General features: G+C 46.6%; 1 protein-coding gene across 1 annotated transcript in view; it reads left to right on the forward strand.

The window, feature by feature from the left end:
- Positions 1 to 2,158: 2,158 nt before the first annotated feature.
- Positions 2,159 to 16,845, forward strand: part of LOC142003200 (adhesion G protein-coupled receptor E3-like) — a 28,018-nt gene continuing 13,331 nt past the window's right edge. Inside the window, exons 1-6 of the mRNA XM_074979930.1 lie at positions 2,159 to 2,255; positions 3,246 to 3,305; positions 4,573 to 4,755; positions 7,535 to 7,602; positions 12,977 to 13,081; positions 14,126 to 14,300. Of these exons, the coding sequence (XP_074836031.1) occupies positions 2,225 to 2,255; positions 3,246 to 3,305; positions 4,573 to 4,755; positions 7,535 to 7,602; positions 12,977 to 13,081; positions 14,126 to 14,300 (622 nt within the window). The 5' untranslated portion in view covers positions 2,159 to 2,224. The remainder of the gene's footprint in view (positions 2,256 to 3,245; positions 3,306 to 4,572; positions 4,756 to 7,534; positions 7,603 to 12,976; positions 13,082 to 14,125; positions 14,301 to 16,845) is intronic.

Below are 16,845 nucleotides of genomic sequence, written 5' to 3' on the forward strand. Positions count from 1 at the left end.
AAGAGCTACTTCTCAGAAAAATGGTGGAGGCATTACAACCACACGCATTGTAACCACAATGAAAAAACAAAAGAGGAAGAGCTCAGACGACATGGGGAAGATCTAGTGAAACTGAAGGACAACAACTGGGGTACTCCTGGAGTCAGCTAGAAGTTTTGTCCTGAGACAGAGTGAAGTGGAGGAAACTTGTATATGACTTTTGCTCCCCTTGGAATACAAGGGTTAAGTAGTAGCAGTAGTTTTACAACCACATCACCTTAGATGTCCATTTACAGCAAGATTTATTTGGAACCCAAGGACCATGAAATCTCTGACCATTATGTTAACAACCAACCACTCAGCATGAGCTCCTCTTAGTTTTACTGAATGCAGGATTAAAAAGGTTAATTGTGACCAGTTACATAACACCCTTTTGTGTGAGGAAGGAACAATGGCTAGAACAGGAAAATTATGGGTTGCTTTCAAAAAAAAAAAGACAAAATTAGGTATTTATAGCCTTGACAGCTTAACTAAGTTCTCAGAAAGATACTGGGATGAATGATTAAACTGGGCACTGCAGTTCAAGAAAGATGTGGAGAAATTAGAGAGGGTCCAGAAAAGAGCGACAACAATGATTAAAGGTCTAGAGAATGGGACCTATGAAGAAAGGCTGAAAGAACTGGGCTGGTTTAGTTTGGAAAAGAGGAGATTGAGGGGAGCCATGATAGCGGTTTTCAGGTATCTAAAAGGTGTCATAAGGAAGAGGGAGAAAAATTGTTCTTCTTGGCCTCTGAGGATAAAACAAGAGGCAATGGACTTAAAGTGCAGCAAGGGAGGTTTAGGTTGGACATTAGGAAGAAGGTCCTAACTGTCAAGGTGGTCAAACAATGGAATAAATTGCCAGGGGAGGTTGTGGAATCTCCATCGCTGGAGATATTTAAGAACGGGTTAGCTAGATGTCTATCAGGGATGGTTTAGACAGTACTTGGTCCTGCCATTGGGGCAGGGGGCTGGACTCGATGGCCTCTCGAGGTCCCTTCCAGTCCTAGTGTTCTATGATTCTACCTATCTATTAAAACGTAGAGGATAATAAGGATAAATAATAACCAAAATGGATTTGTCAAGAATAATTCATGCCAAAAAGAGGTAATCTCCTTCCTAGGTAGAGGTGGAATTTAGTAAGTCTTTCAACACAGTCCAACATGGTATTTTCCTACTGAAACTAAGGAAATGTGGTAGTTTCATCTAACCCATAATAACCATAATGTACAAAGGAAGCTGGATAGATATGGAAATTCACCCGCTCAGCAGCTGCACTGCAAAAAAGGGTGTGAGGTTGCTAGTGAACCACAAATGCAGTGTGGGTCTGCAGGGTGATGCTGTTGATAAAAGCATATGTCATTCTGGGAATGTCGTCACCGGAGTGGGGTGGCCAGAGATGGAAGGTGACTGTTCTCTACTTAGCATGGGAGTACCATGTCCAGGCTTGGATGCTGTGCTTCAAGAGAGCTGAGGTCAAATTGCACAGAGTACAGAGGAGAGCAACACAGATTGCCAGATGTTTAGAAAAGATGGCCTGTGAAGACAGGTTGAAAGACTTGGACATTTTTGTCCAGAGTAGAGAAGGCTGAGTGGGGACATAACAATCTGCAAATATATAAAAGGTTGTTGTAACAAGGACTGTGATCAAGAGCTGCCCAAGTCCACCAAGGGTAGGAGAAGAAGGAATTAGGTTAGTTAGCAGCAATGGAGATTTAGTTTAGATATTAAGAAAAACTTTCTCACGCCAAGTATGGGTCAGCACAGGAACACATGACTCAAAGTTGTGGATTCCCTGTCATTTCAGGCTTTAAGAGCAGGTTAGACAAACACCTGCCAGGCATGTTCTAGGTCCATTTGGCTCAGACCGTAGGGATAGATTGCTTGACCTCCTATGGTCCCTTGCAACTCCACATTCCTGTGAGTCTATGAAATAGCGCTAGGCCCTCTGTATTGTGGTCCGTTTTCCTCATAGGGTATCAGGTACTCAGCAAAGTAAATGATGGGACTGGGAGACGTGCAGAAGGATGGAGAGCAGAGCATGATGATAAAATAGTGTTTTTCTATGTGCAACACTCGTAGTTGATACGAAGTGGTCAACAGGACCTGAGTCATCTTTGTTTCCTGTCTAATTTGTCGAAGATAAGGAAGCGGCAAAGCTCAGAAAGCTCATAACTGAATCTCTCCTGATAGCCTCTGAGCCACTATGGGGACCCAAGGTGTCGTGCATCCATTTGGTGAGTTGAATGAAGTCCGTGGGCTGGAGTCCAGGATGGGATTAGGAGAACCTAAGAAATCCATGTGTCTATCTGTAGTAGAGGCAGAAGGTGGCTGTTCCAGCTGGAGAAGACATAGCTGTGCTCACTGTCGTCCAGATAAGTGCTACAAAGAGAAGTATTGCCAAGGCTGGGGGCGGGGTTAGCTGCCCTGAGTGGGTGCCTGTGGTCTCGGGCAGGACTGTGGTAAAGGTAGCTAGCCTCTGCTGTTACTTGCCCAAACACAGTCACACTTCTATTTTTAGCAGGGCAGAGCAAGCCCAGGTATGTCTCCTAGAGCTAGAATTTGCACCTGCATGGGTGTAACAGGCAATTTTCTCTGCTCCTTCCAATGCTTATATTACACTAATCGAAACATCATGCAGACTCCCTGAAACACCCATAGTTTGATGGGATCAAATTCCAGGGACTGGCTGAGATAGCCTAACCATGCGACAAGAGCCTGAATGGATCTAAGATGCCTTTCAGCCTCTTTCATGGCTATTGAATCCCTCCGGAGTAACTGCAGATCAGTCTGGTGCTTGGAAGCAAAGCAGCGTACAGCCTTCCTCTGTTCATCTTCATCATTACTCTGTGGGTGGGTGGGCGCGCACGTGGGTGGGAAGCCGGGGAATCTATGTCCCCCAGAGCGAGGGAGTATCTTGGCCCTAACACTCATTTCTGGTGATGTGGCAGTGGTGTAACACACAGAGGCAGGAGGCAAGGGGACTGTCAAGGTAGCTGGTTGAGCCAGCTTTCTGTAGTGGCACAAAGCTGAGGTTCCTAAAGATTTCTGTGATAAAGAGGATTATTAATAGAAGAACTAAGTTAACTTAAATGGTTTTGAACTGGAATCACAGTGGAGCAAAATTTGGTCTAGAGACAAGGGCCAGGAGGTCTCTCTCTCTTTCTGTTCCTTATTTCTGTTTGTATAACATTTTAAAAATATGCTTATTTTTTATTTCTCTCAAGTATTTCTCCTCATGATCCTCGTCCCCTCTCTGCCACCCTGCAGCGTTCAATTTTCAGCAGGTATGTGCCCAGGCTGGCAGAACAGAATGTGATACTGCGTGTGATGTGTTTGCATCCATCATAAGATGGATACTGGATACTTGGTCTTTTGGGCAGATTGCGCAACAGACCAGAGTGTGTTTGAGCAATGGACCGCGCATGTCCCTGCAGAAGGGAAGCCCCCAGATGTTCAGAACTGGAAAGAAAAAGCAGTCAAGTAGCACTTTAAAGACTAGCAAAATAGTTTATTAGGTGAGCTTTCGTGGGACAGACCCACTTCTTCAGACCATAGCCAGACCAGAACAGACTCAATATTTAAGACACAGAGAACCAAAAACAGTAAGCAAAGAGGACAAATCAGAAAAAGATAATCAAGGTGAGCAAATCAGAGAGTGGAGGGGTAGGGGGGAAGGTCAAGAATTAGATTGAGCCAAGTATACAGACGAGCCCCTATAGTGACTCAGAAAGTTCCCATCACGATTTAAACCATGTGTTAGTGTGCCGAATTTGAATATAAAAGCCAGCTCGGCTGCTTCTCTTTCCAGAACGGTGCGATAATTCTTCAGTAACACACATACCTTAAGGCAGCTTTGTGGACGCAGACTAACATGGCGACCCCCTGATATTCTGCCACTAGGCAGGATGGCTTGTAAACATGGTTACACCTCCTGGCAAGTGTCACTGAGACACTGTCTGAAGGTGTTGTTAGGCCTCACCCTGAACTCAGGGTTGGTGGGATAGACAGCAGTAACTGGAGTACCAGCCAAATATCCTAGTGAGGGGTGAGGTGGGATGGACCTGCATTGGTAGAACTCTGCATGGATGCTGAGCTCAGTGCTGAGTTTTCAGCTGTGGAGTATGGCCATAATAGTAGCTGCAGGGGAATCCCAGGACTAGAATAGCTGGATCTATGGCTCAGGACTGAGGGGCATCCACAGAGTTGTGGAAATGAGGCAGGCCAGGACAGAAATGTGGGGGTCAGGCTGTGGGGCAGGATACAGACTATTAGCAGTGCTGTCCTGCAGAGCCCCACACAGCCCTTTTCTGCGGTACACAGCCTGGAGACAGTGCTGGGCCCCCTCACTTCCACGAGGGTGAAAGAGGCTGATTGTGTTCACCTGTGAACAGATACCGCTTGCTCCAGCATTGGAGGCTGACAGTAAGTAGGAGACTTTGGGGGCAGAAGAGCTGTTGGGGCGGGGTGTGAGAAACAGCACTCAAACAATGAGATAAACCTGAGGAATGGGACAGACAGCTCAGGGTGGCTCATTCTGGTTTCCATTTCCAGCAGGTCTCATCAAGAACTGCTCTAATATAACATGCCCACCAAATGCCACGTGTGTGAACGACACTATTTGCACCTGCCTGGATGGATTCCAGCCACATTGGCGCTATTCCTTCCCCAATTTAACTGAGACCTGTGAAGATAATGGGACTCCCCGACCTATCCCAGACAGCTCACGTGCTCGGGGTACGCAGTGCCCAGGGAAACAAGAGAGAGGGCTGAGCAGTTGATTGCTAGTGTTTAACAAGACCCAGCAGGTCCATCCGGGATGGGCAGGATTTCTCCCAGCAGGAAGGCAGAGCTCTAGGAGGATGCTCATTGCAGCTACACACAATGCAGATTCATGGGCTGGTAGGAGAGTTTATGCCCCTTCTGTGGGACTCTTCTAGAATAGGCAGGTGCACTGAGGGATCAAGGGGCAAAAGGGGCAAATGCTCGGGAGATTTTAAAGGTTCAGGGGCTCCCAGCTAGCAGCAGCAGGTCCTGTGTCCCTGGGAGGCGGGGGGTGTCTGCTGATTCTGCAGCTCCCATTCTCTGGGACTTGCAGCCAGTGGGAGCTGCATAGTTAGTGTCTGTGGGCAGCGGTGAGTGGAGAAACCCTGGCCTCCCTCACAGAAGCCACTGCCAGAGGGGTGTGCTAATGTCTTTCTGGAGCTGCCTGGGGTAAGTGCCACCTTGTGACCCCTTTATCCCAACATCTCTCCCCAGTCTAGAGCCCAACTCCACACCCAAACTCCCTCCCAGAGACATCACTCCGAACCCCTCCCTCACACAAACTCCCTTCCAGAGCATACACCCCATACCTCCTCTTGACCCCCTCCTGAATCCTATTAGAGCCCTCACCCCATTTTTCACCCAACCCCTTCCCAGGCCAAACACCTGCACCCGCTCCCTGCTGTAGCCTGGTGAGAGACACGGTGGAGGCGATTAAGAGAGGGGAGATGGAGCGGAGGGCAGGGCCTCAGAGAACAGGTGGGACAGGGACATTGATATTTGGGTTAGTGTGATTAGACACAGTTGGCAGCCCTGCTGGGTGAGCCTGTGGGAGCCCTGGCTTTGATGGAAGAACACCCCCCGCAGGGCAGCTGGCTGAGCACCAGCAAGCACCGGCACAGCACCACTCAGTCAGGCACAGCTTGTGAGTTTGTGGGGCGGGAAGGGGCAGCACTGACTCTTCTGCCCTGGGACCCATAAGTGCTGCAAGGGGGCGTGGGGTTAGGATTCTGCTGGGTGCTAAGCATGCCGTGGGGGATGCTGAATTCCATCAATTCAATGGGAGTTGAGGTTGATAATCAGCACCCTCTGGAGGTGTTCAGCACCTTGCAGGAGTGTGGGTGGTGCTGGGAAGTACAACCGGAACCATTGTCTCCCTGGGATGGGGCTGTCCCAATGCCTGGGTGACTCAGGAGGAGAGCTGTGAGCACAGCAGTATGTTCGGGGCAAGGCCCAGACTGGGCAAGGAATTATTTCAGATCCACCTGAAACAAAAATGTTTCAGTTTTCTCAGGAAAACAAAGAATCTGGAAAAGATGGTTTCAGGTCAAATGAAATGTTTTGTTTACATTTTGGCCACTTCTGAATTAAAAGTTGGAAACGTAATAGGGCAGATGGTGCTGTTCTCCCCTCTCCTTGCCCTGCAACACACACACATACACCCCACTGTATGCTGTAGCTCTGGTTTTCGGGCGCTGAGCAGGGATGTGCAAGCTCCCTGTTCAAGTCCTTCTATACCAGATTTGGGGCAGGGGTTCGACCCTGGGTCTCCCACACTGCAGGTGAGCCCCCTGGGTTTTAGAGTAGTCAGGGTGCTATTGCTCAGTGTCTTCTAGGGAAGCTATTCCTGACCCAGAGACACTTAGAAATCCCCCCAGTGATACCCTTCATCTCTTCTCCCAGGCACTAAGGAACTCAGGGGAGGGGGAAGCCATGTTACTAGGGCAGCCCTGGAAAGCAGAAGGCTCTTGTGTACGAGTGTGGTATTGCAGAGGGCACTGGCAGAAGCCAGGAATCTGGCTGCCAGGCTGAAAATCTCCAGGGCCCATTCACACAGCAGAGGCTCCTGTGCCTTAGAAGGAGCCTTGCGTCTGGCCCACAGATACAGTACAGCATCTTCTGACCTCTATGGTGTTGGTGAGCAGAGAATAGCTGCAGCACAGAGCACTCAAGTTGTGCCCTCGATTTGCCCCCCATAGGCCTGGAACTATAGAATGCTGCAGCACAAGGCACCACAGCCACAGTCCCTCCTCAGAAGCTGGGAGCAGGGTGGGTACAGAGGTTGGTTGGGTGGCCCCATTTGCAGGGTGAGGAAGTCTAAAGTGGTTGTTACACGTCCCTGCAGCCTAGTGCTGGAATGGTGGGAGGACACCAAAAGAGGAAGTTGGCCGAGAAACAGAGAGCAAGAAGAGCAAAAGAGCAGAAGCCTGAAAGGGAGGTAGACCAGCCCCAGCTCAGGTACAGCAAGAGAGGGAGTCCCAGGAGGAGTGTGTGAGCTCGCTACCACAGAGACATTTTGCGAACCTTAGCCGCTGTGGGAAAGGGGTGAGAGAGCCTGAACTTGGCTGTGGACTAGGTAAGAGTGGCCCTTGTCACAATGGCTACAATTCCAGCTCTGGGAAAGTCAACTTCATGTGCATGAGTGAGAACACCTGCCAGGATGAGCTCCCCCAGCAACCCCACCCCAACCCTGCAATCATTCAAGATGCTGTGGTGCACCAGAGGCTGCTGCTGGCTTTCAGCAAGGTGTAAATGGTGGGGAGAGACATAATAAGATGCGGGGGGCGGGGAAGGGAGAAAGTATTCTAGTAGCTGTGTGTTAAACGATAGGCAGAGCAGGACTGGTGTGTGGTCAGAGAGCAGCCTCCAGGCCTGGGAAGAGAAGGGGATTTTCCCCCATACAGGAGTGAGTTGATATGGAAATGTGATGTGAAAGTTCTAATGTCTGCTCCTCTCTCCCCATCACTCCAAGTCCCTGCCATAAACTGCAGCGCTGAGTTCGAACAACTGAAAAAGAGGCATGGGAATTCCTGCGTACAGGTACATGTGCACCCCTTATTTATTTGTTGGACATGTTGCCCTGTTGTTTCTACAGCTATGGAAATTCCCAAATAAAACCCTCTGCTGTGGGTATTATAGCGGCCTATGTAAACCCCAGCCAGGTCAAAGCCATATTTACATTTTTCATCTCTGGAACCTGATCTTCCTCCTCCTCCTTCTAGGCTCCAACTCCAAACACCCCTCGTAACATTTTCATTTCCACTGTCTTCATGATCAGCTTCTAGCTCTTCTTCTGTCCCTGGCTTTCAGAGCCATACAAAGTGCAGGCCTGATCAACATCCCAAAGAACTTCCTTTTTCCATTTGATAGGTGTTGTAACCAGATAACTCCCTCACATTTCCCCATTAGTCCATGCCATTGCCATTCCGCTCATGAGTTCATTGCCGAATTCATCATTTTCCTGTCCTATGATAAAAGCACAGGACTAGAAGGCACCTCAGGAGTTCATCCAGTCAAGTCTCCTGCACTCATTCCAGTGTTAGGTATTACCTACAACTTCCCTGACAGGCGTTTGTCTAATCCGCTCTTTAAAATCTCCAGTGATGGAGATTCAACAAACTCTCCAGGCAATTTATTCCAGTACTGAAATATCCTGACAGTTAAGAAGTTGATTCTAATGCACAATGTAAAAAATTCTTGCTGCAGTTAAAGCCCCATATTACTCATCTTAGCCACAGAGGTTAAGGAGAACAATTTTTAATTCCACCTCCTCGTAACATACTCTTATGTACTTGAAGCCTGTTATCATTTCCTCTCTGTCTTCTCTTCTCCAGACTAAACTAACCCAATTTCACTCTTCCCCCACAGGTCATGTTTTCTAGACTACTAATAATTTTTGTCACTCTTCTCTGGACTGTCTCTAATTCGTGCACTTCTTTCCTGGAGTGTGGTTCCCTGAACTGGACACAATACTCCAGGTGAGACAGAGTCAGCATCAAGTAGAGCAAAACAATTATTTCTTTTTTGGTATATGATATTTTTGCTAACACATCCCAGAATAATGGTTTGTTTTCCACTATGACACCCATATTCCTTTTTACAGTACCTTTTCCTAGCCAGGCATTTCCCATTTGGTATGTTTGCTACTGATCGTTCCTTCGTGAATGGAGTGCTTTTGATTTTGTCTTTATTGAATTTCATCCTATTTACTTAAGAGCATTTCTCCACTTTGTCCTTTACTTTGAATTATAATCCCATCAACCAAAGCACACGCAACCCATCCCACATTTTTCTTGTCTGCAGCTTTACACATGTACCCCCTTTGCATTTTCTAAATCATTCATGAAGATATCGACCAGAACCAGCACTGATCCCTGCAGGAACCCCCTCAACATGTCCTTCTAGCTTCACTGTGAACCACTGATAACTACACTTCAGGAATGGTTTTCCAATGAGCTAGATGCCCTCCCTTTATAGTAGTTCCATCTAGGTTTTATTGCCCTAGATTGTTTATGAGAAGGTCACATGAGACAAAATAAAAAGCCTGGCTAAAGTCAAGCTATACTGTGTCTATGGCTTTCCCTCTCTCAACAGGGCTTGTTATCCTGTCAAAAATGCTATCAGGTTGGTTTGATATGATTTAGAATCACAGAATCCTAGGTCTGAAAGGGACCTTCAGGAGGTCATCAAGTCCCAACCCTTGCTCAAAGCAGGATCAACCCTAACTAAACAAAAAGCAGTCCTGTAGCACTTTAAAGACTAACAAAAATTTATTAGGTGATGAGCTTTCATGGGACAGACCTGTTTCTTCAGATCTGGAAAGTTCAGAATTTTTCAGCTCTGAAGCAACGGTCTGTCCCATGAAAGCTCATCACCTAAAAAATTATTTTGTTAGTCTTTAAGGTGCTACAGTACTGCTTTTATGTTTTGTGAAGATATAGACTAACATGGCTACTTCTCTGTGACTATTTAACCCTAACTAAATCATTCCAGCCAGGACTTAAAAACCTCTATAGATGAAGATTCCACCACCCCTCTAGGTAATGCATTCCAGTGCTTCAACAACCACCTGGCGAAATAATGTTTCCTAATATCCTGCTCTGTAACATGAGACCATTGTTCCCTGTTCTGCCATCCGTCACTACTGAGTACAGCCTCTCTCTGTCTTCAATAGGGTCCCCCTTCACTCTTCTTTTCTGCAGACTGAATAAGCCTAAATCCCTCAACCTCTCATTGTAAATCATGTTCTCCACCCCCTTAGTCATTTTCGTTGCCCTTTGCTGGATGCTCTCTAATGCAGCCACATCCTTTCTATACTCGGGTGGGGGCTCAGAACTGGACACAATACTCCAGATGTGGCTTCACCAGTGTCCAACAGAAGGGAATAATAACTTCTCTAAGGCTACGTCTACACGTGCAGCCAACATCGAAATAGCTTATTTCGATGTTGCGACATCGAAATAGGCTATTTCGATGAATAACGTCTACACGTCCTCCAGGGCCGGCAACGTCGATGTTCAACTTCGACGTTGCTCAGCCCAACATCGAAATAGGCGCAGCGAGGGAACGTCTACACGTCAAAGTAGCACACATCGAAATAAGGGTGCCAGGCACAGCTGCAGACAGGGTCACAGGGCGGACTCAACAGCAAGCCGCTCCCTTAAAGGGCCCCTCCCAGACACAGTTGCACTAAACAACACAAGATACACAGAGCTGACAACTGGTTGCAGACCCTGTGCCTGCAGCATAGATCCCTAGCTGCCGCAGCAGCAGCCAGAAGCCCTGGGCTAAGGGCTGCTGCCCACGGTGACCATAGAGCCCCGCAGGGGCTGGAGAGAGAGCATCTCTCAACCCCCCAGCTGATGGCCGCCATGGAGGACCCAGCAATTTCGACGTTGCGGGACGCGGATCGTCTACACGGTCCCTACTTCGACGTTGAACGTCGAAGTAGGGCGCTATTCCTATCTCCTCATGAGGTTAGCGACTTCGACGTCTCGCCGCCTAACGTCGAAGTTAACTTCGAAATAGCGCCCGACGCGTGTAGACGCGACGGGCGCTATTTCGAAGTTGGTGCCGCTACTTCGAAGTAGCGTGCACGTGTAGACGCAGCTTAAATCTGCTGGAAATGATCCTTCTAATGCATGCCAGTATGCCACTAGACTTCTTGTTCTTTACAAATCTATGCTGTTGTTTATCACTTTATAATTTTCTAAATGTTTGAAAATTGATTCCTTAATTGTTAGCTCCATTATCTTTCCTAGCACAGAAATTAAAATGATTGGTCTGTAATTCTCTGGATTGTCTTTATTTCTCTTTTGTAGATGGGCACCATTTTTGTCCTTTTCCAGTCTTCTAGAAGCTCTCACATATTCCATGACTTTTTTCAAAGATGAGAGTTAATGGCACAGATATCTCCTCAGTCAGCACCTAGAGTATGCTAGGACGTATTTCATCATCATCATCAACAGCCATGGGTTCAGCCCCGGTTGGTGTCTGATGCCTCTCTCACTATTTCATTCCATCTTTCCTTGTCCAGTTTGGAATGGCTTAGCTTCTGTAGACTAGCTCTGCACCAATCTACTATATCATCAACCCATTCGCTGTAGGGTCTGCATCTCCTGTTCAAACCCTCCATTATGCCGAATAGCAGGGTCTTGATTTTTCGTTTGTCATTCATTCTGCAAATATGCCAAATAGCTGTAACTTGCATTGTAGAACCTTCTTACGTAGGTTCTCTTTCAGCTGTATCTTCCTATATAATTCCTCATTGGTAACCTTCTGCATCCATCCTATTCTCAGGATCTTTCTCTAACAACTTCTCTTGAATACTAATATTCTTTTCTTTGAATCTTTCCTTATCATCCATGACTCACATCCGCACCACATGCTGCTGAATACACACATTTTCAAGATGTTCAGCTTTGTTCCTAAGCTAATAGCTTTGCTTTTTTCAAATCTTATCCATCACGTTCAAGCTTGCTTTTGCTTTCACTCTTCTAGTCACAGTTTCCTTCTTACAGTCTAGATCATGATTTCCCAAACTGGGGGGTCGTGAAGAAATTTCCAGGTGGGGCACGAGGCAGACCAGCCTCCCCACTCCAGTCATTCCCCCACCTGAAGAAAAAGCCAGCCCTTGCTTTCAGCTCTCAGCCCCTGCCATTTCACGTGGGTGATCTGGCATAGCCACTATAAAAGCAGGCAGCTGGCGAAGGCCCATGTGGAGCTAGCTGCTTCCTACAAAGGTGAGTGAGTGTGGGTTGGGGAGGAGGATGAGGATGGGGTTAGATGAGGGGCTGGTGGTGCCTGGCTTTGGGGGAGGGGAGGGGCTCAGGCAGGCAGCTCACAGGTGGCTGGGATGGCTGGCCCATGGTAAAAAAGAGGTGCGGGGGCATAAGGGTTTCTCAAAAATCAAAAGGAGGGTGTGATGCCAAAAAGTTTGGGAACCACTGGTCTAGGTCATACGTTATGTTGCTTCCCAGACACGTGAATTTCTCTACGTTGTCTAGTTCAATCCCATATACACTGATCTTTCTGCTTATGGCCTTATCTCCAAATACAATTGTTTTTGTTTTAGCAATGTTCGTAATCAGACTGTACTGCTTCCCTTCCTCGTTTAGCACTTGCACCATTTTCGCTAGCTTCTCCTCATCTTCCTCGATGGGGTAACTATATCATCCACAAACCTCAAGTTGTTAATTCTTATCCCTTGCTCACAGATACCCTTTCTACTACTTCTTTAATGTTGTCCATCACTTTCTCTAGATGCATGATGAAGATACTCAGCGATATTGGATCTCCTTGTGCTGTACCTCTGCTTCCCCTGCCATTTCCACATTTTCTATCATTGATTTTCCATTTTCTTTGAGTAACAGGACTGCCCTGTCCTTGGTCTTCCTCTTGCTTCTAACACATTCATAGAATGCTTTCTTATGTCTCTAGCTAGTTTGAGCTTGTTTTGTGTTTGACCTTTCTAATTTTACCCCTACCCATGTGTGTGATTTATTTACATTTATCCTTTTGTAATTTGACCTCATTTCCATGGTGTAGGACTCCTTTTTGATGTTTAGATCTTCCAAGATCTACTGGTTAAGCCAGGGCACTGCTCTCTGGCTGCTTTCTGGAAATGAAAGGGGCTTAGTGCTGAGCCTCAATATACCCCAGTTTTCCTCAACAAAAAGGGGCTTAGTGCTGAACCTCAATATGCCCCAGTTTTCCTAGAAACTGTTTCCTTTTTCCACATGAACCTGTCGCTGTGGGAACAGCCCCATTGTACATGTGCTGGACAAGTCTGATAGAAAAGCTTTCTTCACACAATTACAGGTGACAGGATCAGGCCCCTCCATGAGCCAAGCACCAATGTCAGTTGCTCTCCAGTGCTGACTAAACTCACTCTCTGCTCTGGGTCTTTCTGCAGGGAGAGCGGAGTGGTGACAACAGCAGTTTCTGCTCTTTCTTTAATTCAGCCTTCACAACTCTGAGGTCTGCATGTGGAGATGGGAATGCAGCAGTACCCCTGACGGTAAGAAGCTTTGCCCCTTGACTGTGTCCTACCAGCTGGTGTCCCACTGTGCACCCCAGAGCCCTGCGTTCTGTTAAGCCGGTTTAAGGTGAGGGACACATGTAGATACTCTTCAGAAAAATATTTGCGCCCTGCACTGCTAGAGGATGGACAGGCTCATATGCATTTTAATGGCACATGTGCCCTCTGTCGGTGGGAGTGCAGGCGTGCGAGCTTACATACCCTGTATTGGTGTGAGTGCACATTTTTCTTCATCTACCCACATCTGCTCTCTAGTACTCAAAACTACTGTTTGTGCATCAGGGCACTGTACTGCTAACATCAGAGAGGGAGCCGTGCTAGTCTGTATCTTCGAGAACAACGAGAAGTCCTGTGGCATCTTATAGATTAACAGATATTTTGGAGCACAAGCTTTCATGGGCAAAGACTGGCTTTGTCAGATGCATGGCGGGGAGAGGTTCAGAGGAGTATTTAAAGAGGGAGGCCCCAGTAAAAGGGAGGGCCAGAGCTTACAAGGTCTATTCAGCAAGGAAGCGTCCTGTGGCACCTTATAGACTAACAGAAAAGTTTTGAAACAAAAAGCAGTCAAGTAGCACTTTAAAGACTAGCAAAATAGTTTATTAGGTGAGCTTTCGTGGGACAGACCCACTTCTTCAGACCATAGCCAGACCAGAACGGACTCAATATTTAAGACACAGAGAACCAAAAACAGGAAGCAAGGAGGACAAGTCAGAAAAAGATAATCAAGGTGAGCAAATCAGAGAGTGGAGGGGTGGGGGGGAAGATCAAGAATTAGATTGAGCCAAGTATGTTAAGAAATTACAAAACATCAGAAAAGTGGATTACAAAACATCAGAAAAGTACATCCATTGTGGCACAATCTAAGTGCCTCTACATCCTTTGTAAAGGGGTCTCTCTCTGAGCACACAGAAACCCCTGAGGTGGGAGAGGCTATGACACTTGATGCCTCTCGGGAACACATGGGACATGCAAGCTAAATCCTTGGACTCCTCGTTCCTAGAGCCTCTCTCCTCCTGTCCCTAGGAAAAGGTTCACTCCTTGAACTCCATCCTGAACAGCAGCTTTCTCTTGACCAATGGAACCAATAGGGTGGTGTTGGAGTCCATGATGTATCTGCTGAAGGGTATGGAAGTAGTCGTGCTGGCCGCTGCGCTCCAGTCTCCGGAGATCACACAGAAAGTGGAGACTAATTCTACAGGTGAGAGCAGGCGTGGGGCTGGAGGCCATGAGACATGGGGTTCTTCTGTGAGTAGTGTCCTTGTGGGTGCTCTACTCTGGGAGTCAGTGTATCCTTGCACAAGCACTTGGAGATTCTTCTATAGCCATACTTTCCTGAGCCATGCATGCATACGCATAGTAGAGCCTCTTTGTGCTATCTGGTGCGTGGATGTACAAAGTGGATGTACTTAGATGTACTAAGTGAGGCAGACTTGAGGCCCCACTGGGACCTGAAGCCCGCTGGGGCTAGAACCCTTTGTTCTTCTACTCACAGAAGAACCCCATGTCTCATGGCCTCCATGTACATCTAAGTACATCCACTTTTGTACATCCACTTTGATGTGCCTCACTTAGATTGTCCAGGCCCCTGCCCTCATGGCAGGACCAAGCACTTTCTAGACCATCCCTGAAAGCCATCTATCTAACCTCTTCTTAAATATCTCCAGTGATGGAGATTCTACTACCTCCCTTGGCAATTCGTTCCAGTGTTTGATCACCCTGACAGTTAGGAACTTTTTCCTAATGTCCAGCCTGAACCTCCCCTGCTGCAATTTAAGTCCATTGCCTCTTGTTCTATCCTCGGAGGCAAGGAAGAACAAATTCCCTCCCTCTGCCTTATGACACCCTTTTAGATACCTGAAAACTGCTATCATGTCCCCCCTCAATCTTCTCTTTTCCAAACTAAACAAGCCCAATTCTTTCAGCCTTTCTTCATAGGTCATGTTCTCTAGACCTTTGATCATTCTCGTTGCTCTCCTCTGGACCCTCTCCAATTTCTCCACATCCTTCCTGAACTGCGGTGCCCAGAACTGGACACAATACTCCAGCTGAGGCCTAACCAGCGCAGAGTAGAGCGGGAGAATGACTTCTCGTGTCTTGTTCACAGCACACCTGTTAATGCATCCCAGAATCATGTTTGCTTTTTTTTGCAACAGCAGCACACTGTTGACTCATATTTAGCTTGTGGTCCACTATAACCCCTAGATCCCTTTCTGCTGTACTCATTCCTAGGCGGTCCTTTCCCATTCTGTATGTGTGACACTGATTGTTCCTTCCTAAGTGGAGCACTTTGCATTTGTCCTTATTAAACTTCCTCCTGTTTACCTCAGCCCATTTCTCCAGTTTATCCAGATCCTTTTGAATTATGACCCTGTCCTCCAAAGCAGTTGCAACCCCTCCCAGCTTGGTATCATCTGCAAACTTAATAAGTGTACTTTCTATGTCAATATCTAAATCGTTAATGAAGATATTGAACAGAACTGGTCCTAAAATAGACCCCTGCGGAACCCCACTAGTTATACTTTTCCGGCAGGATTGAAAACCATTAATAAGTACTCTCTGGGTACGGTTATCCAGCCAGTTGTTCACTCACCTTATAGTAGCCCCATCTAAGTTGTATTTGCGTAGTTTATTGATAAGTATATTATGTGAGACCGTGTCAAATGCTTTACTGAAGTCTAGGTATACCACATCCACCGCTTCTCCCTTATCCGCAAGGCTCGTTATTCTATCAAAGAAAGCTATTAGATTGGTTTGACACGATCTGTTTTTAACAAAACCATGCTGGCTGTTCCCTATCACCTTACCACCTTCCAAATGCTTGCAGATGATTTCTTTAATTACCTGCTCCATTATCTTTCCTGGCACAGAAGTTAAGCTGACTGGCCTGTAGTTTCCCGGGTTATTCTTGTTCCCCTTTTTATAAATGGGTACTATATTTGCCCTTTTCCAGTCTTCTGGAATCTCTCCCATCTCCCACGATTTTCCAAAAATGATTGCTAAAGGCTCAGATACCTCTTCTATCAGCTCCTTGAGGATTCTAGGATGCATTTCATCAGGCCCTGGTGATTTGCAGACATCTAATTTTTCTAAGTACATTTTAATTTGTTCTTTTCTTATTTCAACTTCTAAACCTACCCCTTTTTCACTAGCATTCTCTATGTCAGGCATTCCTTCAGATTGCTCAGTGAAGACCGAAACAAAGAAATCATTAAACCTCTCTGACATTTCCAAATTCCCTGGTACTGTTTCTCCCTCCTCACTGACCAATGGCCCTACCCTCTCCTTGGTCTTCCTCTTGTTACCAATGTATTTGTAAAAAGCCTTCTTATTTCCCTTTATGATTGTAGCTAGTTTGAGCTCATTTTGTGCCTTAGCCTTTCTAATCTTGCTCCTGCATGCTCGGGTTGTTTGCCTATATTCGTCCTTTGTAATTTGTCCTAGTTTCCATTTCTGATACGATTCCTTTTTTATTTTGAGATCATGCAAGATCTCCTGTTTAAGCCAAGGCAGTCTTTTGCCATGTTTTCTATCTTTCCTACGCAGCGGGATAGCTTGCTTTTGGGCCCTTAATAATGTCCCTTTGAAAAACTGCCAACTGTCCTCAGCCGTTTTTCCCCTCAGTTTAGCTTCCCATGGGACCTTACCTACCAGCTGTCTGAGTTTACCAAAATCTGCCTTCCTGAAATCTGTTATCTCTATTGTACTGTTTTCCCTTCTACCCTTCCTTAGAATTGTGAACTCTA

This window comes from Carettochelys insculpta, chromosome 29, assembly GCF_033958435.1.
Source record: "Carettochelys insculpta isolate YL-2023 chromosome 29, ASM3395843v1, whole genome shotgun sequence".
In the NCBI taxonomy this organism is placed as follows: Eukaryota; Metazoa; Chordata; order Testudines; family Carettochelyidae; genus Carettochelys; species Carettochelys insculpta.